Below are 23,792 nucleotides of genomic sequence, written 5' to 3'. Positions count from 1 at the left end.
CTGACTGTAACTGTCTTCATAATCAATCATACTGTCTTGTCTGTTGAGAGTTTTTTCTTGTGTATTACCAGATCACTTAACATAAAATAAATCTTCATTAAATTGCCCACGGATTTTTTTTCATTCTAAGTCATCGTCGGACAATGTTCCGTTCGTCATCGTCGATCAGATCATGGTCGATGCTCATCTCCTCTTCACGTAGTGTACCTAAAATAACATCAGGTAAGACATATTTTAGTCGTTTCATATACATAGCCTGCATGAATGAAGTACGAAGTCCTTAGAATTGCAATTCTTTTTTTCTTAATAAGTTGTCGAAATCGCAGGTATGTTATAACATTTGAAGGCCAGTAGAAGAGATGACACCGCCACCGGCGTGGAGATCTCTTTCTTCAATGTACTTATAATCAATATTGCGGTTAGATTAGGTAAAATGAGCCTTGGATGGCCAGCAGGAATTGATTTTAATGTTTCCAACACACACATACTTCATTGTCGTTTATGTTTATTAAGCAATCATAATGACTTATTTGTTTTTAGATTTGTTGAATAATGAAAACTCAATTTGGCAATGCTTCCCCCAAATCAATGCGAATTAACGGTGTGCAATGTGCTATTTGCACATGGTTTTGGCTAAAATGAAAACAATGCACATCTTTTTTTCAAACGATATGCAAAAAATTCTTTATTGATTACTACCACATAAATAGAAAGTTTTCAAGCTTAGTCTTTGCTGATCTTTTACTTGATAAACTAGTGCGCTGCACGACATTAAAATCTTAAACCATGTTAACACAATGTCATCAACCTCAAAGACATGGTCACTCTTAGACTGAGAAGTCTGTCAACAGTCAACATACATGTTGCTTATATGCTTATGACAATAAGAATGTAATACATTTATTAATGTTAATTTTAGCTCTGTACACCATTTTGTACTGTTTTTGGCATCATAGCTATTTTGACTATTTTTGAAAAAATTGGGAAACCTTTTCATTTTGATTTATAAAGATTCTTAAAAAATCTTAAATAAGCCAAATTTGAAAAATAAGCCATGGGGAATTTTCATTTTTAATAAGCCAAATGTCAGAAAAAGAAGCCATATTTGGCTCCAAATATTAAGTTAAATTGGCAATCTTGATCAACCATACTTTTTGCTTTTACACATTGTTTGTAATATGACATCAATATAATATTTTTTGTCATAAGAAATATTAATAAAAGCATAAGGATGTTACTGTAAGTAATCAGAAGGCAATAGTATATTTGGTGTGAACTTCTTATTTCACTTTTGACTTTCTTGCCATCTTCATTGAAAGGTTGTAGCTAACAGCAAAGGTAATACAGGAAATAAATTGATGAAAACATTAAATGCTGACTAGTTTGAGTATGAGGATGATGGCCAAGTGATGAATTTATTTTGCTGTAAAGTTTGCTCAAACAAAGAGGAGAGAATAACATTTGCCAAAAATTTCTTTCGTACATTTATTACTGGATCAATGCTAAAATCATATGAATTTGTGCATGCTTAAAAATACTAATTTAGTAAATAGCACTGCATATTAATTAATATAATATCGATTTGATCATGCCTCTGGGGAAACATTTTTGTCGAAAAAATTGCACATCATTTTTTCTCAACTAATTTGCACACTGCCCCAAATCATAGTGCATTGATGTAAGTAATTGGCATGAATTTTCAATTTTGTAATTGCAACTTAGATTTTGTTAAATTTTTGGAATTTGTGAGACCATGCAGCTAGGTTGCAGACTGTAGAGAGGCATGACCTCCCACCACAAATATAGCAATCGCACAAGTTTGTTCATACTATGTAAATATTTTGGTGTTCCTGAAACTTACTTTTGTAGCGCTGCTCTTCCAGCCCCTATATTTGCTGGCTGTTAAGCTACTGCCTCTTGCTCTTTTCCATGGACATGTAATTTTATTGGGTAAAAATCAGCATTTCCCTTTATAAATTATATTCTCATGCCATTCTGCCCTCCTCTCGCCTGCCTTGCGTTACTTTTGAACAGGTTTTGTGGTCACTGGACTTTCATGTATTGTACTGCCAACAGGCCAATTTGTAAAAAAATTGCAAACCATTTTTGATATTATTTTAGAACAGCTTATACTATATACTATATAAATAACACTCTAACATCAGGAATTGCAGTTGCATAAAAAAGTGCATTCTTTTTAAATGTTAATTACAGAAATATATGAATGGGCAAAATGGTGCAATCTTTTTTACTAAATAGTTCATTTTTGTTTAGGATATTTGAGCTTATGTTGGTTAAATGTTTACAACTTAACTATATGGAAATTGTTTCAAACAACAGGATTTTAAAGTGCCAATGACTCAAAGTTTTAATTGTTTTTTTATTAAACTTCTCGTAAAACTGCAATGGAGTTTTTTTCAACATTATTGACTGCATTTTTTTCAACATTAATGACTTACTCTTGGAACTTGTGAAATTTTTGTAATACATAAATCAGAGAATTTGTGGTCAGTTGCTTTTTAATCAACATTACATATCTTACAACTCTATTAATTTTCTCTGTTATACTATTGTTATGGGCGTAATCACAAATATTATGTGAAAGAAAGTTTGTTTATTATAAGCCACATTGAATCTTGAATATGGTAATCATAATAGACTCGCCATAAATTCTCAAAATTACATCTCACAAAGACTTCACTAGTATCAAAAGTAGGTATGCAAGCACTTATGTTGTAAGGAAAGTTTCATTAAAGTTTTGAGAGAACTTTTAATTTCAAGCAAAATTCATGTTATGGACTCTTTTAACTTATTGAAATGTTGTTCAAGTACTTGAATTTTGCAGTCATATGTGTATATTCGCAATTTTGTTGAGTGTTATTGTCTGTTTTATCCATAATCATTGCACATGATTTTTTTATAATTTTCAAATGCTTCTAGCTCGCAGCTACAGTGCTGAAGCTGCCCCAGAAAAAATTGATGTCTTCATAGATGATCAAAAGGTTTTGGTTGATCCTGGGACAACCATTCTTCAGGTACAGATTTATCAACATTAAAGCAACCTTTCCCCTACAAAATTTTCAAGAACTTGCAAAATTATCATATAGAAATGAAATTTTCTGGGGCATGTAAAAACAGTTAGTAAAAATTGTTTCGTTTGTTTTTTAACCGTGTAAATGCTTGTTTTAACGCTCCTGAGTGCGGTGCTTAACTGGAAACAGCTCTTAACAAGGAGCGGCACTTATTAATTTGCTTTTAGCTGATGGTTTACGACAAATACGTATTTTTATTACCCAAAAACCTAAGAAAACCATTTACGTTTTATAGTGTCAACCAGTACAAATTTTACTAAGGCTGGTCCATGCTACATATGTTCTGTATTGTATTTCATGTCTGTTAATCAAGCAAAGACGAAATGCTTTTTTTCTTTTGTTCGGTGAAATGATGGTTTGAAATATTTTTAAAAATATACTATTGAATGTTTTATAAGCCGTTTATTTATCACATAGATTTTTCATATTTTTCTTTGTGATGAAATTTTAAGCTGGTGCACTTCACCCTTTTCAAAACTACCTATGTTGTAAAATTCAGCTGGCTCCTCAGTGGATGCATGCCGATGTTATTTCTAGACGACTTTTTGCGATTGGGCGCCCATGGCCTAGAAAGCGAAACCAGGAAAATCATTTAGCACCGCAGCTGTAACGTTGCCCAGGTGCGGTGCTAAATTATTTTCCTGGTTTCCCCTTCCTAAGTGCGGCGCTTAACCGGGAGCGTAACTTTACCTGGAGCATGGGTACAACGAGCATTTGGATACCATATGAAATCTGTTATGACATAATGTTTTCCAAAAACATCAATTTTAACTTGTGTAGGCTTGTGCTATGGTTGGTGTTCAAATACCAAGATATTGCTATCATGATAGGTTGTCTATCGCTGGCAATTGTCGAATGTGTTTAGTTGAAGTTGAAAAATCTCCAAAGGTAGCTGCAATATTCACTTTCATTGCATACTTTGTGAAATATGGTTTTTGAAAGGTTCCTACGGTAATTATAAGTCTATTTATTATATTTTTTTTTGCGTGTGGCGAAGGTGAGGCTAATATGATTCAGGTCAGTTTTAGGTTCGAAACTTTTGCTTACAACAGATTTCACACGTACGTACGTATGCGTCTCAGTTGAGTTTTCGTTTATTCGTTCATTCAATCTTTTATCCTTCAACTTCTTATTGACATTGAAGAAAACTCTTCGTAGCTAAAACATATTTACGTCGGTACAATGTTATTGATATTTTAAAACCTATATGTTACGAAAGTTGGTCTACGTCAATTTATGTACGTATTATTTAGTGTCTCCAATCTGTTTTAAACTTGACGAAAGATGTCGATTGTCGTGGATTTTTACCAGAGAGACGTTTGGGAGAACTCGAGCTCATATAAGTGCAAATTGGAGACCGAATGTCGACAGTTCTCACAAACGTCTCTGAGGTTTGCACAAGCCTTTGCAAAAAACATGAAAACCTTTTTTTAAAAAAAAGGTAATGCGAAACTGATCAATTTCAAACAAACGTTTTACCTTTTCCTCTAAGATGTATTGATAATTAATTTACATATTATCTTTTATTGATTTAATTTATTGAATGCAAACCAATGCAAACTCAGCTGTAGACCAATCACGCACGTGTTTTTATTGCTGTTATTTCATATGTTTTTACTTGTTTTTTGCAGCCAGTTGCTGCATGTGCGATGCCAGTAATGAAAGGTTCAAGGATCAAAACCGACTCCGAGATGACGAGAAAAGCAAGGTAGTTTTTGATTAGAGATTCTTTAAAGGTTTTGCAATCCTTTTTTAACCAATCTTCTTTGGCCGAGTTGTCGTTGCACGCCTGAGATCTTGTTTATCCTACTCACTGTCAAATATTTCTGACATTCAAAATATATGTTTATTTAGCTACTGCATGAAATGAACCTCTGTTACTTGTATGGTTTATGTTATGTTCTATCTTAGAGAGGGTGTGATGGAGTTTCTTTTGATGAACCATCCGCTGGATTGTCCAATTTGTGATCAAGGTGGAGAATGCGATTTGCAGGTAAGAAAACCGTCTTTCGAATCTTCTCTGCTTTCACTCCACCATGGTGTTCTAAAACATTTGTGAGATTTTCGTCTTACATGTGGCGCACTGTTCATATAACATTGTCTGGCGTCTCGTTATTTAGGATCAATCAATGGCGTTTGGAAATGATCGAAGTCGGTTTGTCGACAATGATTTCTCGGGGAAGAGGTACAGTGATTGAGATTGCATGACTTGCTCAAGGCGGCGGTTTTCATTCCTTATTTATATAATGAATGCACATGCAATGCGTGCATGTTGGGCTTTATTTGTAATGATTACCCACCAATGTCGCATTTTGACTTCTACTTTAGCCTTTTAGTGTTGAATTCATTCAAATTAAATCATCTAGGTAGATATAGCTACAGCAAGTTTTAAATCATTATTCTAAGTTGCGTGTTTCATTTATATTTGAGTTTTTTAAGTACATCTGCTATATGAGCTGATCAAATTATGAATTTCTTAACTTTAACCAATATTACGCTTAAATTATTTTTTGAAATTTATCATAAATATTCGCGGTTTGTTTTTATTTTGTAACCTTGTCCTAGTTCTTGAAAGCTATTTTGACAAAAGCATATTTTAAAGGTCGACTTAACTACTTTCGACAGTGCCCCCACTCAAAATGAATCAGCTGTCTCAAACTGAAGAGGCTGAGAATTGGCAAAGAAATTATTTTTTGCTCTAATTTACCACCGTCTTAGTCTCTATAACCATACTTTAGATAATTTCCATTGTGTTTTTCCAGAGCCGTGGAGGACAAGAATATTGGCCCTTTGGTTAAAACTATTATGACTAGATGTATTCACTGCACAAGATGCATCAGGTATTTTTCTCGATGAGTTAATTCATAAAAACGTAGTGGAGTTGTGATCATGTGTTTTTATTGCTCGATGATTGCCGTGTGGTTTTTGTTTCAATCTGATGGAACCACAGTTTTACTTTGTGCCAGGACTCGTACAAAACTTGAATGTCCCTCATTTTCTTTGAATTCGAATTGAGAAATTATAGGCCTTAAAATGTTCATCAATATGTCATAAAGATATGCTTGAAAGTGCTGTATTAAAATTCTTTGATCGAAATTTTGTAAACATGGCATCACATAACTTTCTTTTCAACTTTGTAGTAACTTACCTACACAGAAGCTTTCAAGTCATATAACATACAAGGACACCATTTGCTCTCAATTCTTTTGAAAAAGTTCTTTTGTTTTCATTACCACAATGTGTTTGATGTTTTTTGCTTTAGTTGTGCTTTGTGTGTGCGATCCAAGGTCTTCCTTGTCCTTAATTATTTCAAAATACTTTCTTTAACGTACTTGAAGAGCGCCAGAATTTCATTACAATAGCAGTGCACATTGTCACTGTGCACTCAAGCTTTGAATAGAAATCTTACCTGAGCTAATTTTTATTTCAACTTTAAGGACAGCCTACTTCATATAAGTGTAAAATTACCATTATAACGCACGAACGAAACTCTTACAGTATTCTTTGTTTCATTTGAGGATACATGTATATGTTTTTACCGGCTGGGAGGTCTGTACGAAAAAATATCTTCACGAGGTCTCAATAGTGGCCGAAGGCTGAGGGACGCTTGAGACTGAGTGAAAATATTTTTTAAGTACAGACTGACCTCAACAGTAAATAACATATTTATTTTTTTATTTCTACTATGAAGAAATTCGCTTTGTAAAATGGACGATGCAACTTGATGTGTAGAACTTGAGACTAAAATTGAATTGAGTTCTACAAACTTCGCTTCGTCTGGATGATAAAATTTACTTTTGCCATGAACTTTCATCTGAATAAAATTTGCCTACGCGTTCAACAATTTACTTCGCTTTTAAATCAGTTTTGAAAATTTACATTTCATTTTGCAAACAAATACATTGCGAAAAAATATCACAATATCACCTCTGTCCAAGGATAGATATAGTAAAAAGCTACCCGCTTTGGAAGCCAATCAAATTGCTCGAAATAAAAAATATCGCTTTACGTGCATAAATAAAAAATAATTTGTGTTATTTTCCCTAAAAATTTCCCGGCTCCTCATTGGATTATTGATGATAAAATATGTGATAAATTTTTACAATGCTCTTTCGTGCGGATTGAGCATCCGAAAGAAGTAGAACAGAGAGTTAATGCTCATCGTGAAATTTTAATTTTCTTTCATTTCGAAAAGGTTTGCAAGTGAGGTTGCTGGTGTGGATGACCTAGGTACAACAGGACGAGGAGGTGAAATGCAAGTTGGTACTTATGTGGAAAAGATGTTCAAATCTGAGATGTCAGGAAACGTTATAGGTAGCACATTATAACATATTTCCATTGATAGTTTTAGTTGCAGCCCAAGGGAAGGGAAGGAAATATTCTCTCCCAATGATTATATTGCTAAAACGTAATTTTTTGTACAAGCACAAGATACTAAAGCAGCAACTCACATAATAATTGAAGCTTTTTATTGCGACAGTTACGTTTCATAATATTTTGACGTTGCCAATGTAAGTATCATGTTTTCGTTGTGCAACAGCAATTTCATTGCTCAATTATCATCACTTACTGGGGAGTGAACATGAATAAGCAGCGTAGCCCCTCCCCACATATAAAATTATAGTTATAATCAATTCATATCTTGTCTTAAAAAGTGTTTTTAATTATTTGTCGGCAGTCCTTACATTGTATAACAGCTTTGTAACGAACACAAACATAAAGTTGCACATATAATTCACCTGGTTTTCCACAGAACTCCAACTATCACAAATACTGATTTCTTTATTACTTTAGAACTAAAATGTTATGTACGTATAAGATTTCGTTGGTAAAGATTATGCGTACGCAAAAGTAAAAATTACATGCATTGATGGTCTCTATGTAAACATTTATATTTTATGGGGTAGTGTTGTGCACCGGAGTCGGAGGGCAGCAGCCTGAGCTGGATTTTTTAATTATTTTTCCACAGCCAGAGATGAGGTCAAAACAAAACCTCCGGCAGTGGCATTTTTGTAAACATCTAAACTAAATCAAAGGTTTAAATTCCAACAAAAAATACAACAAACATAAGAAGTTATTTGATAATGGAAAAGTAAGAACTTCCACAAAAACAGAGTATTTTACGTATTTATTTATGTCAGATAACAGAACTTCTTATTGTGTATGCCGGAGTTTTCTCGGCTGGAGCTAAAGGTTAAAACGCTGGAGTTTGCACAGCACTATTATGGTGGACTAATTTTTCTCCATCCTTTAGTCAATGATCAACATTTTCTTCACACAAATGAAAATATTATAAAAACCAATTTTCTTGTCTTATAATTCATTTGAAAACTGTTAATTCTCGCAAAATTTACTCTTAAAGGATTTAAATTGTTGAAATCTATTTTACAAAACATTCTCCAGTTTCCAAAAAAGGTTCTGCCATTATACACCTAAAAGATTTAAAATGCTTTTAGATTTGTGTCCTGTTGGAGCGTTGACATCCAAGCCGTATGCATTCACTTCTCGACCATGGGAAACCAGGTAATGAACTTGCTAACTTTTTGTTTTCATTTCGTTTTTGTTCCTCGTTACGTTTTTGTATTTTTGATGTTTTTAGGAAAACGGAATCCATCGATGTACTTGATGCAGTAGGCAGCAACATTGTCGTGAGCACGCGGTCGGGTGAAGTAATGAGGATATTGCCAAAAATGAATGAGGTATCTTTATGATGAGAAAAATAAATATAATAGTTACGTGTATTTTTATCAAAAGTAAAAAATGGTTTCCTTGCAATTGATAAATTTGGTGAGAGGTGTGTAGTTAATATATTTACACTAACACCCTGCATAGCCATATAGTATAGCCAGAAAGAGAAAGCGTGTGTAATTATTGACAAGCTATTATTCGTTTCACTTTTGTCACCATTCAAGTGGTTGAAATCCTATGTGGAAATCATTCTGTAGCTATAATCTTTAGTAAAATAAAAACGATAAAATGCCTGTATTGATCGGGCTATTGCATTAGCCTGTGCAAACCTAACTCAGCCAAGGAATGGAAGAGAATTTGCAAATGAATCATGAGTACAAGTTACACGAAAAATAGAACGTTTCTATCAAATTTGTCTGTTTCGCATTATTGTTATTTTATAAAACAAATAAAAGATGTTTTTCGTGTTTGCCCTGGCTTGTGCCAACCTCGGAGACGTTAAAACGTCTGAGACGTTGTGAGATGTTGCACTGATCTGCATAGATGTTGCACAGATGTTGCAGATGCTGCAGATGTTGCAGATGTTGCACAGATGTTGCACTGATCTTGCTCTCAAGTTCTCCCGAAGGTATTCTTGGTTTTACATAAGCCTGTGTAAACAAAGTAAACATCTTTTGATTCTCAAATAAAAGTCGTGTAAGTTTCCATTAAAAATTAAAAATTGTATACGTTTTCTTTTGACATATGCTCTGCTCTTTGAAGTCTATTCTCAACTATGAATAATTTCTCTGATTAAACGTCACCAAACATTTTAGTGATTGTTATCGCCTTTTTAAAGTGCAATATATACGTTGTAGTAATTATTAAGCTCTTGTCACTTGTGGAAAGTATTGTTCATAACCCATGAATCGTATCATTTTATTTTGTAGGATATCAATGAAGAATGGATTTCGGATAAAACAAGGTTGTTATAGTTTAATGTAGCAAGCAAATTTTTATCTCGCGACAACGCACAAATTCTTATGATTGTACACCTAATTTGATCCTCAATGAGTTCTTAAAGAAAAGAAAATAAGTAGGAAATTTTCTCATTACTTGTAGCGTGTTTTTTTCGCCGTTTTTCGGTGTTGCAGTTTCGTTTCCAATAAAACATTATTTTCAAGGAATTTTCCTTCGCGCAATGCTAGTCATTACTGTAGTCAGAATTACATATGAAAGAAAACATGCTTATGACAATTTTACTGCAAGTCGACTGTTTGTAAGGTTGTTGGCACTGCCCCTGACAAGCTGGAAAAAGGCTGGCTAAGCTATATAGATATATGGATATATATTTGAAAGGTTATTGAAGAAAAGGGGAATTTGATATTATGCTCCTGACCACGATTTGCTGCCATAAATTTATCCGTGCATCAATTGTTCTTGTTTGAAAAATTTCTCTTGATGGAAGTTTTTGTTTGCTCTATTTCTTTTTATGCAGATATTTTGAACAGCTCTTCTCGACCAACGATGATCAAAGAGTAGTTTAATGGTCATTTTATGAGCAGTTGTCTTTTTTAGATTTGCTTACGATGGCTTGAAACGGCAAAGGTTGACAACACCCATGATGAAAAATGACAGTGGAAACCTCAGTTCATGCTCCTGGGAAGATGCATTGTATTCTGTTGCGCAAAAGATCGTCGGTCTCAAAGGTAATGAAATGGCTGCCGTGGTTGGTGGTCTTGCTGATGCCGAGTCCTTGGTTGCGTTGAAGGATTTCTTTAATCAAAACGACAGCGATGCCTTGTACACAGAGGAGAGTTTTCCTATCGATGGATCAGGGTAAGTGATGAATGTTTTACGTGTGTATTTATGTTGTAAGTTAAGGTTAAGTACTCTGTCCAATTAATTGGCAAGTTCATTTGACATTTTAACACAAAATCATCAATATTATTTTTTTCGAGCTCGTTGTCGAGATTGCCCAAGAAAAAGAACTTTAAACTTTGCTAAAGATGTTTTTGTATATTTTATGCGAACAGCTGCCTTTGGACATTTACAAACATATAACGATACTCCCGGGTTCAAACCATTTACTTTGGACACTTACTCGGTCACTCCCTCCTAAAAATCTGAAATTTTCTAAAAACAAATAACTAAAGTAAATGTATTGTTTATTGCATGTTCTATTACAAACATGGTAGCCAGTAATGTCGTAAATCTTCATGAGTTAGTGTTGCTATACATGTACATTCAACTACGCAATTGGTTTGTGTGAGATTTCCAAGTTTATAAATTCAGTTGCAATGCTAGAAATTTCTCGAGTTCTGTGGAGTGTGTAGTAAAATATTGACTTTTCCACTGCAATCATTCAAGGTGTATAAAAAAAACACCAAACGATTGTAGGTAAACGGCAAAACGCCACTAAATTCATCCGTGCTCAAGATTTGCAAAAACTTTCGGTGGAAATCATTAGACTTCTAATGATATATCTGAATGTTGAATTGTACAAATCAATAAATAATGATAAGTAAGAATAAGAAATCCAAAAAATGGAATAAAAATTGTGTTGTCGAGAAGAACGTTTGAAATACTTAGCTTGCTCACGTAAACGACACAGCTAAAAGCAACAGGAATTCGTAAGGTTGAAATATGATTGGATGTTTTTCAAGCTAACAAAATTTTATGAATTTTGGTTTATGCGTACGCGAACGCTAAGCTTTCAAATGGCAGGTTATTTTGAATTTTTCGTTTTTTAATGCCATTATGCCTCTTTTTCATAATTCTCGTCAATAATGCACAAATGTGAGCCTAAGGGGCTGATTACATGAGCCCGGGTAGCCGGGATTCAGCCAGGCGTGAAATGATTTTGGCAAATGGAAACGATTCAATACTTATCACCAGATAAATCTCTTCTCGAGTAATTTCACAATGTTCTGATTTAATAACTACGCAAAACATTTAAAACTAAAACAGCCAATTTGGCCTAACTTGAAAATTACAACAGGAAGGAATTGCGGCATTTAACAAACAGTTCTAATTTTAACCTTGACGTTCATCGACGTTCAGGTATCCATGGATATTTTTATTAACCAAAGGTATTCTCGATTTTTAGAACTGATTTCCGTTCCAGTTACATAATGAACACTACGATTTGCGGTATTGAGGTATGAAAACTGGTAGAAAGGCCATGAAGTACGCGTGGATGTTCTTTTTTTTGTTTTTTTTTCTAAATTGCCTTCACAGGAAGCGGATACTCTTGTGATCATTGGTACAAATCCAAGATACGAAGCGCCACTGATAAACAGTCGAATACGAAAAGCGTGAGTATTATTCAATGAATCTGGAATAATTGCAAGTGTTTGGAAAAATGATAATATTTTACAATTGTTAGCTTAGGCCCGTTTCCAATGTCGCATTTTACATTCGCCGAATGCATTTAGAACAAAATATAATGAGATAAAATTCTTCATTATCTTTTGTCTTAACATTCGGCTCATGTAAAATGCGACATTTGAAACAGGCCTTAGTTGGAAAAATGTATACAAAACTAATTATTTGTTTTCAAAATGAAAACTGTGTGCTTACCGTTGTTATTTGAAAGCAGTGTGATCAAAACTATAAGAATGTGAAGAGACGACTTTCATTAATTTCGTCGGAGATGTCTTATCGAAAGTGCTTTTCAACATCAAAGTTTCTCCATTACCTTAGTAATTCATAGTATAGTCAACGACATATCAAATGCACTATAAATCTAATTTATATGAGTTTTTTGGAAAAGAGCAAAATCATATGTTGGTAGACAAGGTGTATGTACATTAATTAAGAGAACTGTACGATTTCATGCTTTTCCGATGTGATTATACGTGAAAGGTTTATGTTATTTTTTTGCTGTAGATGGCTGCATAATGAATTGAAAGTTGCAGTTATGGGACCTAAACTAGATCTGACTTACACGTACGAGGTACTTGAACACGTTCTTCCATTTCAAACTTCACTTTTACGAGGGTAATAATATACCTTTTTGCTGCATTTTACTTGACGTGATTATGTTGACACGAAAAAACTTCTGCAGTAGTTATAAAGGTTGGATTAGTTCCTCCTTGAACATTCATCTAGTCAAACCGTGAAGGTTATTGGATTATCATTGTACACGCTTTGCTTGAGTGTGAGTTTTTTCTTTCCATTATCTCAGCACTTAGGTGAATCTGCGAGCTCGCTTGCTGATATTCTGAACGGAAAACACTCTTTCTCGAAGGTGCGTCAGTTATTATCTTTCTATGCATAGGGAGGGACTGCCGTCAATGTCTTTTAACGACATGTTATACAATGTCTGAATAAAAACATTATATTACTTTGGTTTAATAAAGTGTCTCTGTCTTAAGTACAAAGTGCGCCAGTAATCATGGTATTTTTCGAAATCTTTTTTTCTTATTATTATTTGCTCAACCGGAAAAATGTGTTTGTCTGAATTTGCGATTGAGAGAAAAAATTTAAAATGAACATTCACTCTGTAATCTTTTTATATTGTGATTTATTGAAGAAACGGTAAAGCATCACGAAAATTAACACTCGTTTGGGTTTTGTACAAGTATTTTGGGTATAACTGACCTCTTTTTGTAAGTTAATTCCATTAATTTATTTGTGATTGATCCATGGTTAAATCTGGCTCCAGTTGCATGGAACTTTTCACCAACCCTAAAATTATAGTGTCACATGGTGACGAGGAGATTTCTAAAGGGAGGTGAATTTGCAACACGGCTCTTACAAAGCTTGAATGTCCTTCAATTAAAATTGAAAACATCAAGGCCTTAAATGTAATTGAATTTATTAAGATGTGCTTGAAAATGTTTGAGCTCAAAATTTTCGATCGAATTTTTATAAGCGTGATCGCCCTACTTTCTTTTCAAAAGTGGATTTGAAATGGTATTTTAAACACTTTATCGCAAGAAAAGTAACGGGTTAATGTCAGAACTTTGAAGAAACCTATCAACATGGCAGCTTGCAAATCATGAAAAGATACCATTTTCTTTCGATTCACAAGCGAAAGTTCTTTGAAAATGTTTGCTTAATATTTTTTGTGCAATTCAAGGTCTTTCGTGTCCATAAACTTTTCAAGTTATGACCATGAAAGTCCTTGAAAAGTACTTGAATTTTATTATTCTAGCATTGTACGAACACTGTTGCAAGGCTGTATTAGCTACTATTGATAATTGGAGGTGCAATATTCATATGTTATTTAATCCGTAAAAAACAATGGATTTTAATGGAACTTAACATGGCATGGCATGCATATAATATATGAATGTAAACATTTCAGTTTCTTTAACTCGCAATTTCGTTTTGGAAATTGCTTTACCATATGGAAATTCTCGATTTGTGGCTCATTTACCTTCTCTTATGCCTTTTTTTTGTCATAGCTGTTGTATTCTGTGTTTTTTTTCCTATTTAAGGTCTTGTACGAAGCTGAGAGACCGATGGTCATTGTGGGGAGTTCAATTCTTCAGCGGCAAGATGGCGCTGGTATTTACGATCTGGTTTTTTCATTGGCTAACAAACTGAAAGCTTCAAAACAAGTTTCTGCAAACTGGAGAACACTAAATATAATGCACAGGGTAATTACTTCAAAAGTGCTCCGTCTGTTTTAATGTAGTAAAATTTCATTACATTGTGTATCGCAAAAAACTGAACAGTTAGGAAAACGTCCCTAAAGTTGTCAGCGCGCAAGATCTGCAAAAAACTTCGGTGAAATAGGTTGTTGGACTTCTAATGGTTTATCTGACAGTAAAATTGTCGCAAATAATAGCTATTTTAAGAGTGAGAATTGTAATACCGAAAAGCACTTTTGAAATAGCTTGCGCACGAAAATGACAAAGTTAAAAAGCAATTGGAACACATAGGGTTAAAATATGGCACATGTTGTTCAAGCTAACAGAGTTTCGCGGTATTTAGCCTAAATATTATTGGCGATTGGCATCCAAACCGCAATTGTTTTACACTTTTCCATTTTGAAGTCCATTTTTTTATAACCTTCATCAATTTTTCGTATTTGCAGTAATTTAAGCTCACATTAATGCATAATTGATGAGGATTACAACAAGATGGCATTTAAAAACGACAATCCAAAATAACCTGCGATTTGAAATCTAAGCGTTCGCGTACGCATCAGCTAAATTTTCCAAAACTTATGAGCTCAAACAACATGGGCCATACATTAACTCTATGTATTCCAATTGCTTTTTAGCTGCGTCATTTTCGTCGGCAAGCTATTTCAAAAGTGCTTCTCAATAATACCTTAAAATTGTTCATTATTTCTGAAAATTTTACTGTCAAATTATCCATTGGAAGTTCAACTAACTATTTCCACCTAAGGTTTTTGAATATTTTTGCGCGCTGAGATGACTACAGATACGTTTTCCTAACTGTTCGGTTTTATCACCCGTATTATTTTTCAACAATTAGTTATAATTACAACTGGTATAGTTAGTCGCATCCGGAAAATTAAAGTTACGGCTACCGTTTTCAAACAACTTTCTAAAAACAACGCTTCCAGATCTCACAGAATTTTTATTATTGACTGTTTGTGCAGATGGCTAGTCAGGTCGCTGCCCTAGATATCGGTTACAAGCCTAGATTGGATCTACCAAGCTCGATGAAGCTCTTGTATCTTCTTGGTGCGGTATGCATATTCTATGTTTAATATCATACGTGCAGTATGTTAAACGTGAAGGATGGCCATGCAAGATCACCGACGTTTTGTATTGTAAATTTTTTGCGTTTATGTAATATAGTTTGTATACCTTCTTTTTTTCACCTTTCACAAATGAAGTATGATTAGCGTATTTAAGAAAATAATTGTGAAGTGTTTAGTTGTGCTAATTCCATTAACATTTTCCTATAAAAAACTTCACGTACCGATCCTTTTTAGGATGTTGGCAAGGTAAACCGCGATGACTTACCTAAAGATTGCTTTATTGTATATCAAGGTAAGCGATATCACATTCTTTATTATACAATATTAAAGAGAACATTGAGTCTATCGTGATAGCACACATATACTTTATCATCGTCTTTACGACACGAAGTAAGTTTGGTCTTATAGCATCATCCGTCCGTCTATAAAATTTGTTATAGCTGTTTCAAGAAATTCTTAAAAATTCGAAATATGTCTAAATTAAGTTACGTTTACACACAACGATTTGTCGGGCTGACACTTACGCAATATTACGTGACTCTTGCTATATATGGAAAATTTGTCGTGTAAGACAAATTGCTGTGTATAAATATGGCATCCGATGTCTTTACGCGATTTTAACTCCAAAAAGAAAACAAATATGGCGTCAGTGTCGGCTCGACAAATCGTTGCGTATAAACGTAACTTTAAGAAACTTAGGAAGTCTACCAATTTCAAATAAGATGCACTATATGTTGTGTATGGCACCATGTCAAAAGCTCTCCGATAATATGTCTATGCCATTGCTAAATTCGTTTGTAGTGTTTCTCTATCTATGGATAGCTGATATTTATTGCCATTACATTTGCTCTTGCAACCTTGTTCTGTAAATATATCTTTGCAAGAAATCATACGTCTCATTTACAAGTACTCCTGTCAATAATTTCTTCTTCAATGGAAGCATGCCATGTACATATTCGGTCTGTCTACTGCGTCTCCTTTCATCCCATCTCTCCATCGAAACGTGATTCCCTGAGCACGTAAATTGACTTTTACTACAATGGCAATGTAGTCACAGTATTTTGATCGATCAGAAATAGATTGTAGAATTGTAAATTCCATCTGACCACAGGTCACCATGGTGATCATGGAGCTCACATAGCTGACGTCATCTTACCTGGAGCGGCCTACACCGAAAAAACCTCAACATACGTGAACACTGAGGGTAGAGCTCAGCAAACTAGGTAAATGCAATTTATTGTAAATAGTAGGTGACGAATACAATTTGGACATCGTTAGCAACAATGTACAATTGATTTCTTGAGAGTTGGTGGGAGCATGAAGCATGTAGCCACTAATCTTGTTTTTTATGTGCGATCACTACTCAGTCACTCTAAAACATTCCAAAATTGCATGAATGTTCGTCAGCATGAGGCTTAAAATTACTTTTTTATTTGAAATGCAGTTAAGTTATTTCTTATGCGGCATTAAATATGTTAGAAATATCAAGCAAAGAATAAACGTTTATGTGTATGATACTATTTTTTGAGCAAACTGTAAGTTTTTACTACTGTATGCGTGAAGCTAGTTGTAGACTGACTCTTAATTATTGTGGCCACAGAATGCAATAAGGATATCATTATAAACAAAATTTATACTGTAGGAGAGCCGTTTCACCTCCTGGGTTGGCAAGAGATGATTGGAAAATAATAAGAGCCCTTTCTGAGGTAAGTATCTTATCTCACGTTTTTGAAAATTTTTTTACCGTTATTTTTTCATATTACATGCTGTTTGGCTTTAACTCTTAGCAGACGTGAGTATTTTCTACAATTTGTAATTGATTAAAATCAGTAAGCCCTTATTAACCTAGCGCGAGGTCTTTACGGAGAAATATCGGACCGAAGTTTTTTGTACAGATCGAGCCCGTAACGCGAGGTTTGTACAAAACGACAGAGGTCCGATATTTCTCGGGAAAGACCTCGTAATTGAGGTTAGTAAATACGGTGGCTCACAAGGGCCACCACACAAAATAAAAATATTAATACACACACAAAATAAAAATACACACACAAAATAAAAATACACACACAAAATAAAATACACACACAAAATAAAAATACACACACAAAATAAAAATACACACACAAAATAAAAATACACACGCAAAATAAAAATACACACACAAAATAAAAATACACACACAAAATATGATTGCGGGCGCTTGCAGTGTCGGCTTACTCGGAATTGCTCGTAATTGATCGCATTTGTTTTCAAAGTTCTAATGGTTCCAACTTCCAGAGTATATAACAAAATTCACTGATTTCACTGTGATCAATTATTTCAAAGTTGCTTACGATATTGCTCCCCGTATTCTGGTTAAAATTAAGGTTAATGTGTTGTCCTTTGAAAGGACATTATTGCTCTAGCCTGTCCTGTATTTGTTATAAACAGCTTTGGGGTACTTGAAGTTGAAGTTAACGGACTTGCAGAGCTCGAAGGGCAACTGCTTGAAGAGACGCTACTCGTCATTGACGCTTCAGAACATTTTGGCAAAGAAGTTAATCTTCCCAAACGCACACCGCATTTGTGACAAAAAGAAGCTTCGTCAAGTGATTGTGCACCACAGTTGGCACAAAACATAATTATGCCAGGATTATGCAAGAGCTTGCTTTCGATTCCTTTCCAAATGTAATTTCAAATGTTTCGCTGTTGAAACAGTTAAATACGACGACAAGTCGACCACATGTTAAAATCACAATTAGTGAATTACACATATCTGATTACAAACTGATAATATGATAGTCAGACCATCCGACACTGCAAGCGCCCGCAATCATATTTTGTGTGTGTATTTTTATTTTGTGTGTGTATTTTTATTTTGTGTGTGTATAATGTATTTTGCGTGTGTATTTTTATTTTGTGTGTGTATTTTTATTTTGTGTGTGTATTTTTATATTGTGTGTGTATAATGTATTTTGTGTGTGTATTTTTATTTTGTGTGTGTATTAATATTTTTATTTTGTGTGGTGGCCCGTAAGTAAAAGGTTTATTATATTGCATTATTATATGTCAAGCGTCACTTCCTGTAAAATGGCGTGCTTTGACTGGCTCAGAAACATTTTTGCCTGTCCATTATTTTCCGTAGTGAACCTCGGCACAGTATAGAAACAAACAGTAGTCCCACTCTATTGAAATTTTTTGTGTAGCGCATGTCTTATTACGCATGTGATTAGCAAAGTGGCAGCCAGCCAAAAAAAGCATTTTTACTAATAGGAGCGCTAAAGTGGCTATTCGTTGCTAGTAATCTATTTAAATATGCAGCACCAAGTTGCTCAATGGAGTGAGACTACTATTTGTTTCTATACTTTGACTACGGTCCAAAACGCGTAATTTTACAGTCAAATGTAAACAAGCTTTTTCAAGCAAACAGCAAAACGCACAAAAAATCAAAACAAAAAACCATTTACGAATGTGAGTCGAAGGAAAAACACTCGGAAAACAGTTAAACTATCCAGACGATACAATTTTTTACCGACAGAAACGATTTATTTTTTACCGATGAAAACTAGAAAAGTGAAAGCCAAACCGTACAAAACAGCAAGGACGAGAAAGAAAGCAAGCCTCGTTTCAAGTCAAATAATGGCATATAATAATTCTTTTAATAACCTCGCTTTCTCGGTCTTTACTGAGAATTATCACACCTCTTTCTGTTTGTACAAATTAACTTCGCCTTACGGGCTCGGTCGATCTGTACAACTTCGGTCCAACATTTCTTCGTAAAGACCTCGAGCTTGGTTAATAAAGGTATATGGCTTTGTCGATTCTTTAGATTTCTTGTCACTGTTTAAATGCCATTTGCTAACTCAACCAGCAACAACTCACTTAACATGAATAGTTTGAGTTTAATTAATTTTATTCTCTCTCCAGCAACATGTGTATCCGAAATCACCAATTGTTAAATGGAATTTGTAGGAATTTCTTATTTACATTGTTTGGTAAAGTGGAGAACAACATTAAGATCAATAATTTTAGGTATGCGGAGATCCTTTATCATACGACGATTTGAACGAAATTCGAAACCGTATGACGGAAGTCGTGCCAAACCTTACGCGGTATGGTGATGCTGAAGAGGCAAACTTCTTTTCGCTGGCCAAAGAATTGTTGAAGGTGTGTAGGATGAATCTGCATGTGGATGAAATACGGCGATGAAATGCAAAGGATTGAAATATTGGTATTCCTAGTCGAGATTCCTTCATGAAATTTGTTCGATCAATAGGAATAAGAAATTCCTACAGTTGGCCAAGTCAAATTTAGTGAAACTTTGTTATCTATAACATTTGCCATAATTTAATCCTATGTGCTTCATATGCTTTATAGCCATGTCATTTTCGTGCGCAAGTTATTTCAAAAGTCAAGTTTTTTGAAAATAGACATGTTTCGACATCTTATGATGCCATCTTCAGTATGAGTGAAATAAGGTGATACAAGGTGATACAAGGTTTATATAAAAGTATTATGATACATAAATTACAACAACAAAAAGGAAATAAGATAAATTAATGGGGAGCGTCCGAGCGTATTATAAACTAAATTGTATTGAATTTAAAAACTTCAACATTGAGGTCTGGGTTGGTTTTGTTAATGTGGAGTGCTTCTTTGATTTTAAGGGCGAATGAGGTATCGGCAGTGTCGATGATTTTGAAGCAAGAGGGTGAATAGTTGGTTTTACATGAGTGAGATTTAAGAAGGTGTCGTTAGATATGAGAGTTTTTGTCTGTTGTGGTATGTTCCCTGATTCTGGTGGATAAATGGCGCAAAGTTTCGCCAATGTATCGGGAATTACATCCCGGGCAATTGAATTCATATACCACCATAGACTTAATTGAATCAGGGATTGGGTCTTTGAATGAGAAAAGGTTTTTGATTTTGAATGATGTGAAAATTAGTCGAATGTCAATATCTGTACAGAAGCGTTTCATAATGTTTGTAAGTCTGCGTTGTGTGTGTCGTGAGTAATGTCCGATGTATGGTAGTTTGAAGTATAGAGTTGTTATTTTGGAATTTTCATTTGTGTTGGTTGTGATCGTCGTGTCAGGAGTTTCGGTGCCTAGTTTGAGGTTGTTGCTTTGTTTGTTGTCGAGATATCGTTTTACGGTTCTGTTAATAAAGTGTAGTGGGAAAGAGTTTCGTAAAAGAGTGGATGTGATGTTTTTTATGTCTCGTTGAAAGCCATTGTTCGTATTGTTAAGTTTGTATACTCTGTCGATTAGTGTGCGTTTAAGTCCGGTTTTGTATGAAAGTGGTGTGAAACTAAAATAGTTTGTCAGAAGTCCTGTGTATGTTGGTTTGTGGTATGTAGATGTTGTACAGCTGTCATGTGATTTTATTAGTAAAATGTCAAGAAATGGCAGTTGATCTTGTTGTTCAGTTTCAAATGAAAATCTAATGTTTGCGTGCTGTGTGTTAATGTAATTATAAAACTTCATGGCCATAGTTTCGTTAGTAAAAACACAAAAAATATCGTCAACGTATCTGCGGTAAAATAGTGGTTTAGTGTCGTTGTAGTTGTTTAGCCAGTTTCGTTCATGTGAGCCCATGAAAATGTTAGCAAGTATGGGTGCTAAGGGAGAGCCCATCGCAACACCGTCCGTCTGGTCATAAAATTTTCCATTAAATAAAAAATGCGTCTGTGCTGTTGCTATTAAAGACAGTTGTGTGAGGTCTGACCTGTTTATACTGAGCCTGGGGTTGTGAGTGAATATTAAGTCAATTGCTAGGTTGATGGTTTCAGTAAGTGGTATGTTAGTAAATAGGCTTTCAACTTCGTAGGAGATGAAGAATTTGTGACAAGAAGTTGATGAGTTGAAAGACGAGAAGTCGTCGAGGAAAGTGAAAGAATCTTTAGTGGAGTGGTCATCTGGTATGAGTGGTATTAGTAGAGAACTAAGATACTTAGCTAAATTATAATTGTATGCGTTGATTGACGCATACAATTATAATCAACGTATACAATTCGCATACAATCAACGCATACAATCACAGGACTTCAGACGAACTATTTTAGTTTCACACCACTTTCATACAAAACCGGACTTAAACGCACACTAATCGACAGAGCATACAAACTTAACAATACGAACAATGGCTTTCAACGAGACATAAAAAACATCACATCCACTCTTTTACGAAACTCTTTCCCACTACACTTTATTAACAGAACCGTAAAACGATATCTCGACAGCAAACAAAGCAACAACCTCAAACTAGGCACCGAAACTCCTGACACGACGATCACAACCAACACAAATGAAAATTCCAAAATAACAACTCTATACTTCAAACTACCATACATCGGACATTACTCACGACACACACAACGCAGACTTACAAACATTATGAAACGCTTCTGTACAGATATTGACATTCGACAAATTTTCACATCATTCAAAATCAAAAACCTTTTCTCATTCAAAGACCCAATCCCTGATTCAATTAAGTCTATGGTGGTATATGAATTCAATTGCGCGGGATGTAATTCCCGATACATTGGCGAAACTTCGCGCCATTTATCCACCAGAATCAGGGAACATACCACAACAGACAAAAACTCTCATATCTACCGACACCTTCTTAAATCTCACTCATGTAAAACCAACTATTCACCCTCTTGCTTCAAAATCATCGACACTGCCGACACCTCATTCGCCCTTAAAATCAAAGAAGCACTCCACATTAACAAAACTAACCCTGACCTCAATGTTCAACTTTTTTAATTCAATTCAATATTTAGTTTATAATACGCTCGGACGCTCCCCATTAAATTATCTTATTTCCTTTTTATTGTTGTAATTTATGTATCATATTACTTTTATATAAACCTTGTATCACCTATTATTTCACTCATACTGAAGATGGCATCGTGAGTTGTCGAAACATGTCTATTTTCAAAAAAGTTGTCGTTTATATTAAATGTGCATTGGCAATAGTGCTTTTATGAAATCATTTCAAAAGTGTTTCTCAGTAACACAATTCTCGCTTTAAAAATTATTTGAACCCTTTTTCCTGTCATATGCATAGCGGTGATAAGTTTGGTCGTGCTATGTAAATTTTTCCATGTTTACTCACTTTAATGACAATAGTTTCCAAAAAAATCAATAATGCTTTGCATGATCTTCATTTTGCGTAGCACGACCAAACTTGAAGAATATCTATACGCCACTGACTTCTTTTCTGAGCGCAATTTACAGCACTCCTTAGCTTTGATCGTTTTCAAATCTGCTTTCCGAAACTTTGCCCTCTTATAACACATTGCTATGGAAGGTACATTCACATGCCACAATATTATTGAATCAAAACTGCATGCTCTTTCATTTCTGGTTTGGAATTGGTATTTATTGTTAGTAAACATTATAGAGCACTAAGCCGTCCGACGCACCACTTGTTCCACAGTTGGTTAACTTAGAAGATTTCTACATGACCGATCCCATAAGTCGAGCATCACAAACCATGGCGAAGTGCGCTCAGGCCGTGAAGAGTATGAGTTAATACCTGTCTTCCATCAGCATTCAGTATTTTATGAGGGTACTACATATAAACATTTATACAGGAGACTTTATTACAAATTACGAATTATGTATTTGTACCATATTTCTTGTTTATGGTGCCTTGAAATCGTAGATATTTGTAAAACAAGTTGTGGAAGAAAAAAATATGTTAGTTTCACAAACGGCATAAATATTCATGTACTTTGTAATGTTAAAATATAAGTTTGAATGCGTACATGATTGTGGCCTGAAATTTTTATACCATCATGCAGTGGCTGATCTTGGGTACGTCAAAATAAATAACTGCAGCTCGTACGTTATTTGTTTGACAGTGATGTATTCATATCTTTTTTACCAGTTGTTTATGATGCAGACTTTGGTAAAACTTGGTAAAACAGCGACAGTAATGATCATGCTAAGATTTGCTAGTTTTCTCCGTTTGAAAAGACTACATGTCAAACGATTTTGTTTGGTCGTTGAACTATTTTTGGATTCCGATTTCCTGTTTTTGAATTAACTTGATTATCAGCTTCTTGATTAAACAATAAATGGATGTTACGTGCTTGGGCTATCGTGTAATCGCTAGCTTGCAAATCTCTCGGATGCGCGCGCACGTTTTTAATTGCAAAAGCAATTAGCCTCGCTTGTGACGTCACGCAGTATCTTGTTACGATCAATACAGTTGCACGCAAATGCAGGGCTGCGTTTGACCCGTTGTGTCATCCTTAACTTACATCAGTGAATTGGCATGAATGTGCATCTTTTAGAGGAAGTATTCATGTATATTTATTTAATCAAAACGTAATTTTTCTCCCTCGATGA

General features: G+C 34.6%; 1 protein-coding gene across 1 annotated transcript; it reads left to right on the top strand.

Moving 5' to 3' along the window:
- Window positions 1–2: 2 nt before the first annotated feature.
- Window positions 3–23,205, top strand: LOC124433507 (NADH-ubiquinone oxidoreductase 75 kDa subunit, mitochondrial-like). The gene is made up of 24 exons (XM_046983290.1): window positions 3–222; window positions 2,941–3,035; window positions 3,873–3,980; window positions 4,724–4,800; window positions 5,004–5,085; window positions 5,213–5,277; window positions 5,855–5,932; window positions 7,288–7,406; window positions 8,549–8,615; window positions 8,692–8,791; window positions 9,710–9,744; window positions 10,338–10,598; window positions 11,869–11,920; window positions 12,000–12,076; window positions 12,651–12,717; window positions 12,949–13,011; window positions 14,207–14,368; window positions 15,343–15,432; window positions 15,682–15,739; window positions 16,559–16,670; window positions 17,090–17,153; window positions 19,459–19,593; window positions 22,840–23,007; window positions 23,086–23,205. The coding sequence occupies exons 1-23, from the start codon at window positions 144–146 to the stop codon at window positions 22,969–22,971; spliced, it is 2,178 nt and encodes a 725-aa protein (XP_046839246.1). The 5' UTR covers window positions 3–143; the 3' UTR covers window positions 22,972–23,007; window positions 23,086–23,205.
- Window positions 23,206–23,792: the final 587 nt, after the last annotated feature.

This window comes from Xenia sp. Carnegie-2017, unplaced genomic scaffold (assembly GCF_021976095.1).
Source record: "Xenia sp. Carnegie-2017 unplaced genomic scaffold, XeniaSp_v1 HiC_scaffold_1, whole genome shotgun sequence".
Classification (NCBI taxonomy): Eukaryota; Metazoa; Cnidaria; class Anthozoa; order Malacalcyonacea; family Xeniidae; genus Xenia; species Xenia sp. Carnegie-2017.
The sequence above is the reverse complement of the archived record's forward strand: the minus strand, read 5'-3'. Positions and strand labels throughout refer to the sequence as shown.

What these genes read in the sequence shown, in the direction of transcription:
- LOC124433507 (XM_046983290.1), top strand. Translation starts at nt 144, where the DNA reads ATGTTCCGTTCGTCATCGTCGATCAGATCATGGTCGATGCTCATCTCC. An exon ending in CTGGGACAACCATTCTTCAG is followed by an intron (nt 3,036 to 3,872) that starts GTACAGATTTAT and finishes TAACTTGTGTAG; the next exon opens with GCTTGTGCTATGGTTGGTGT. An exon ending in ATCTGACTTACACGTACGAG is followed by an intron (nt 12,718 to 12,948) that starts GTACTTGAACAC and finishes CCATTATCTCAG; the next exon opens with CACTTAGGTGAATCTGCGAG.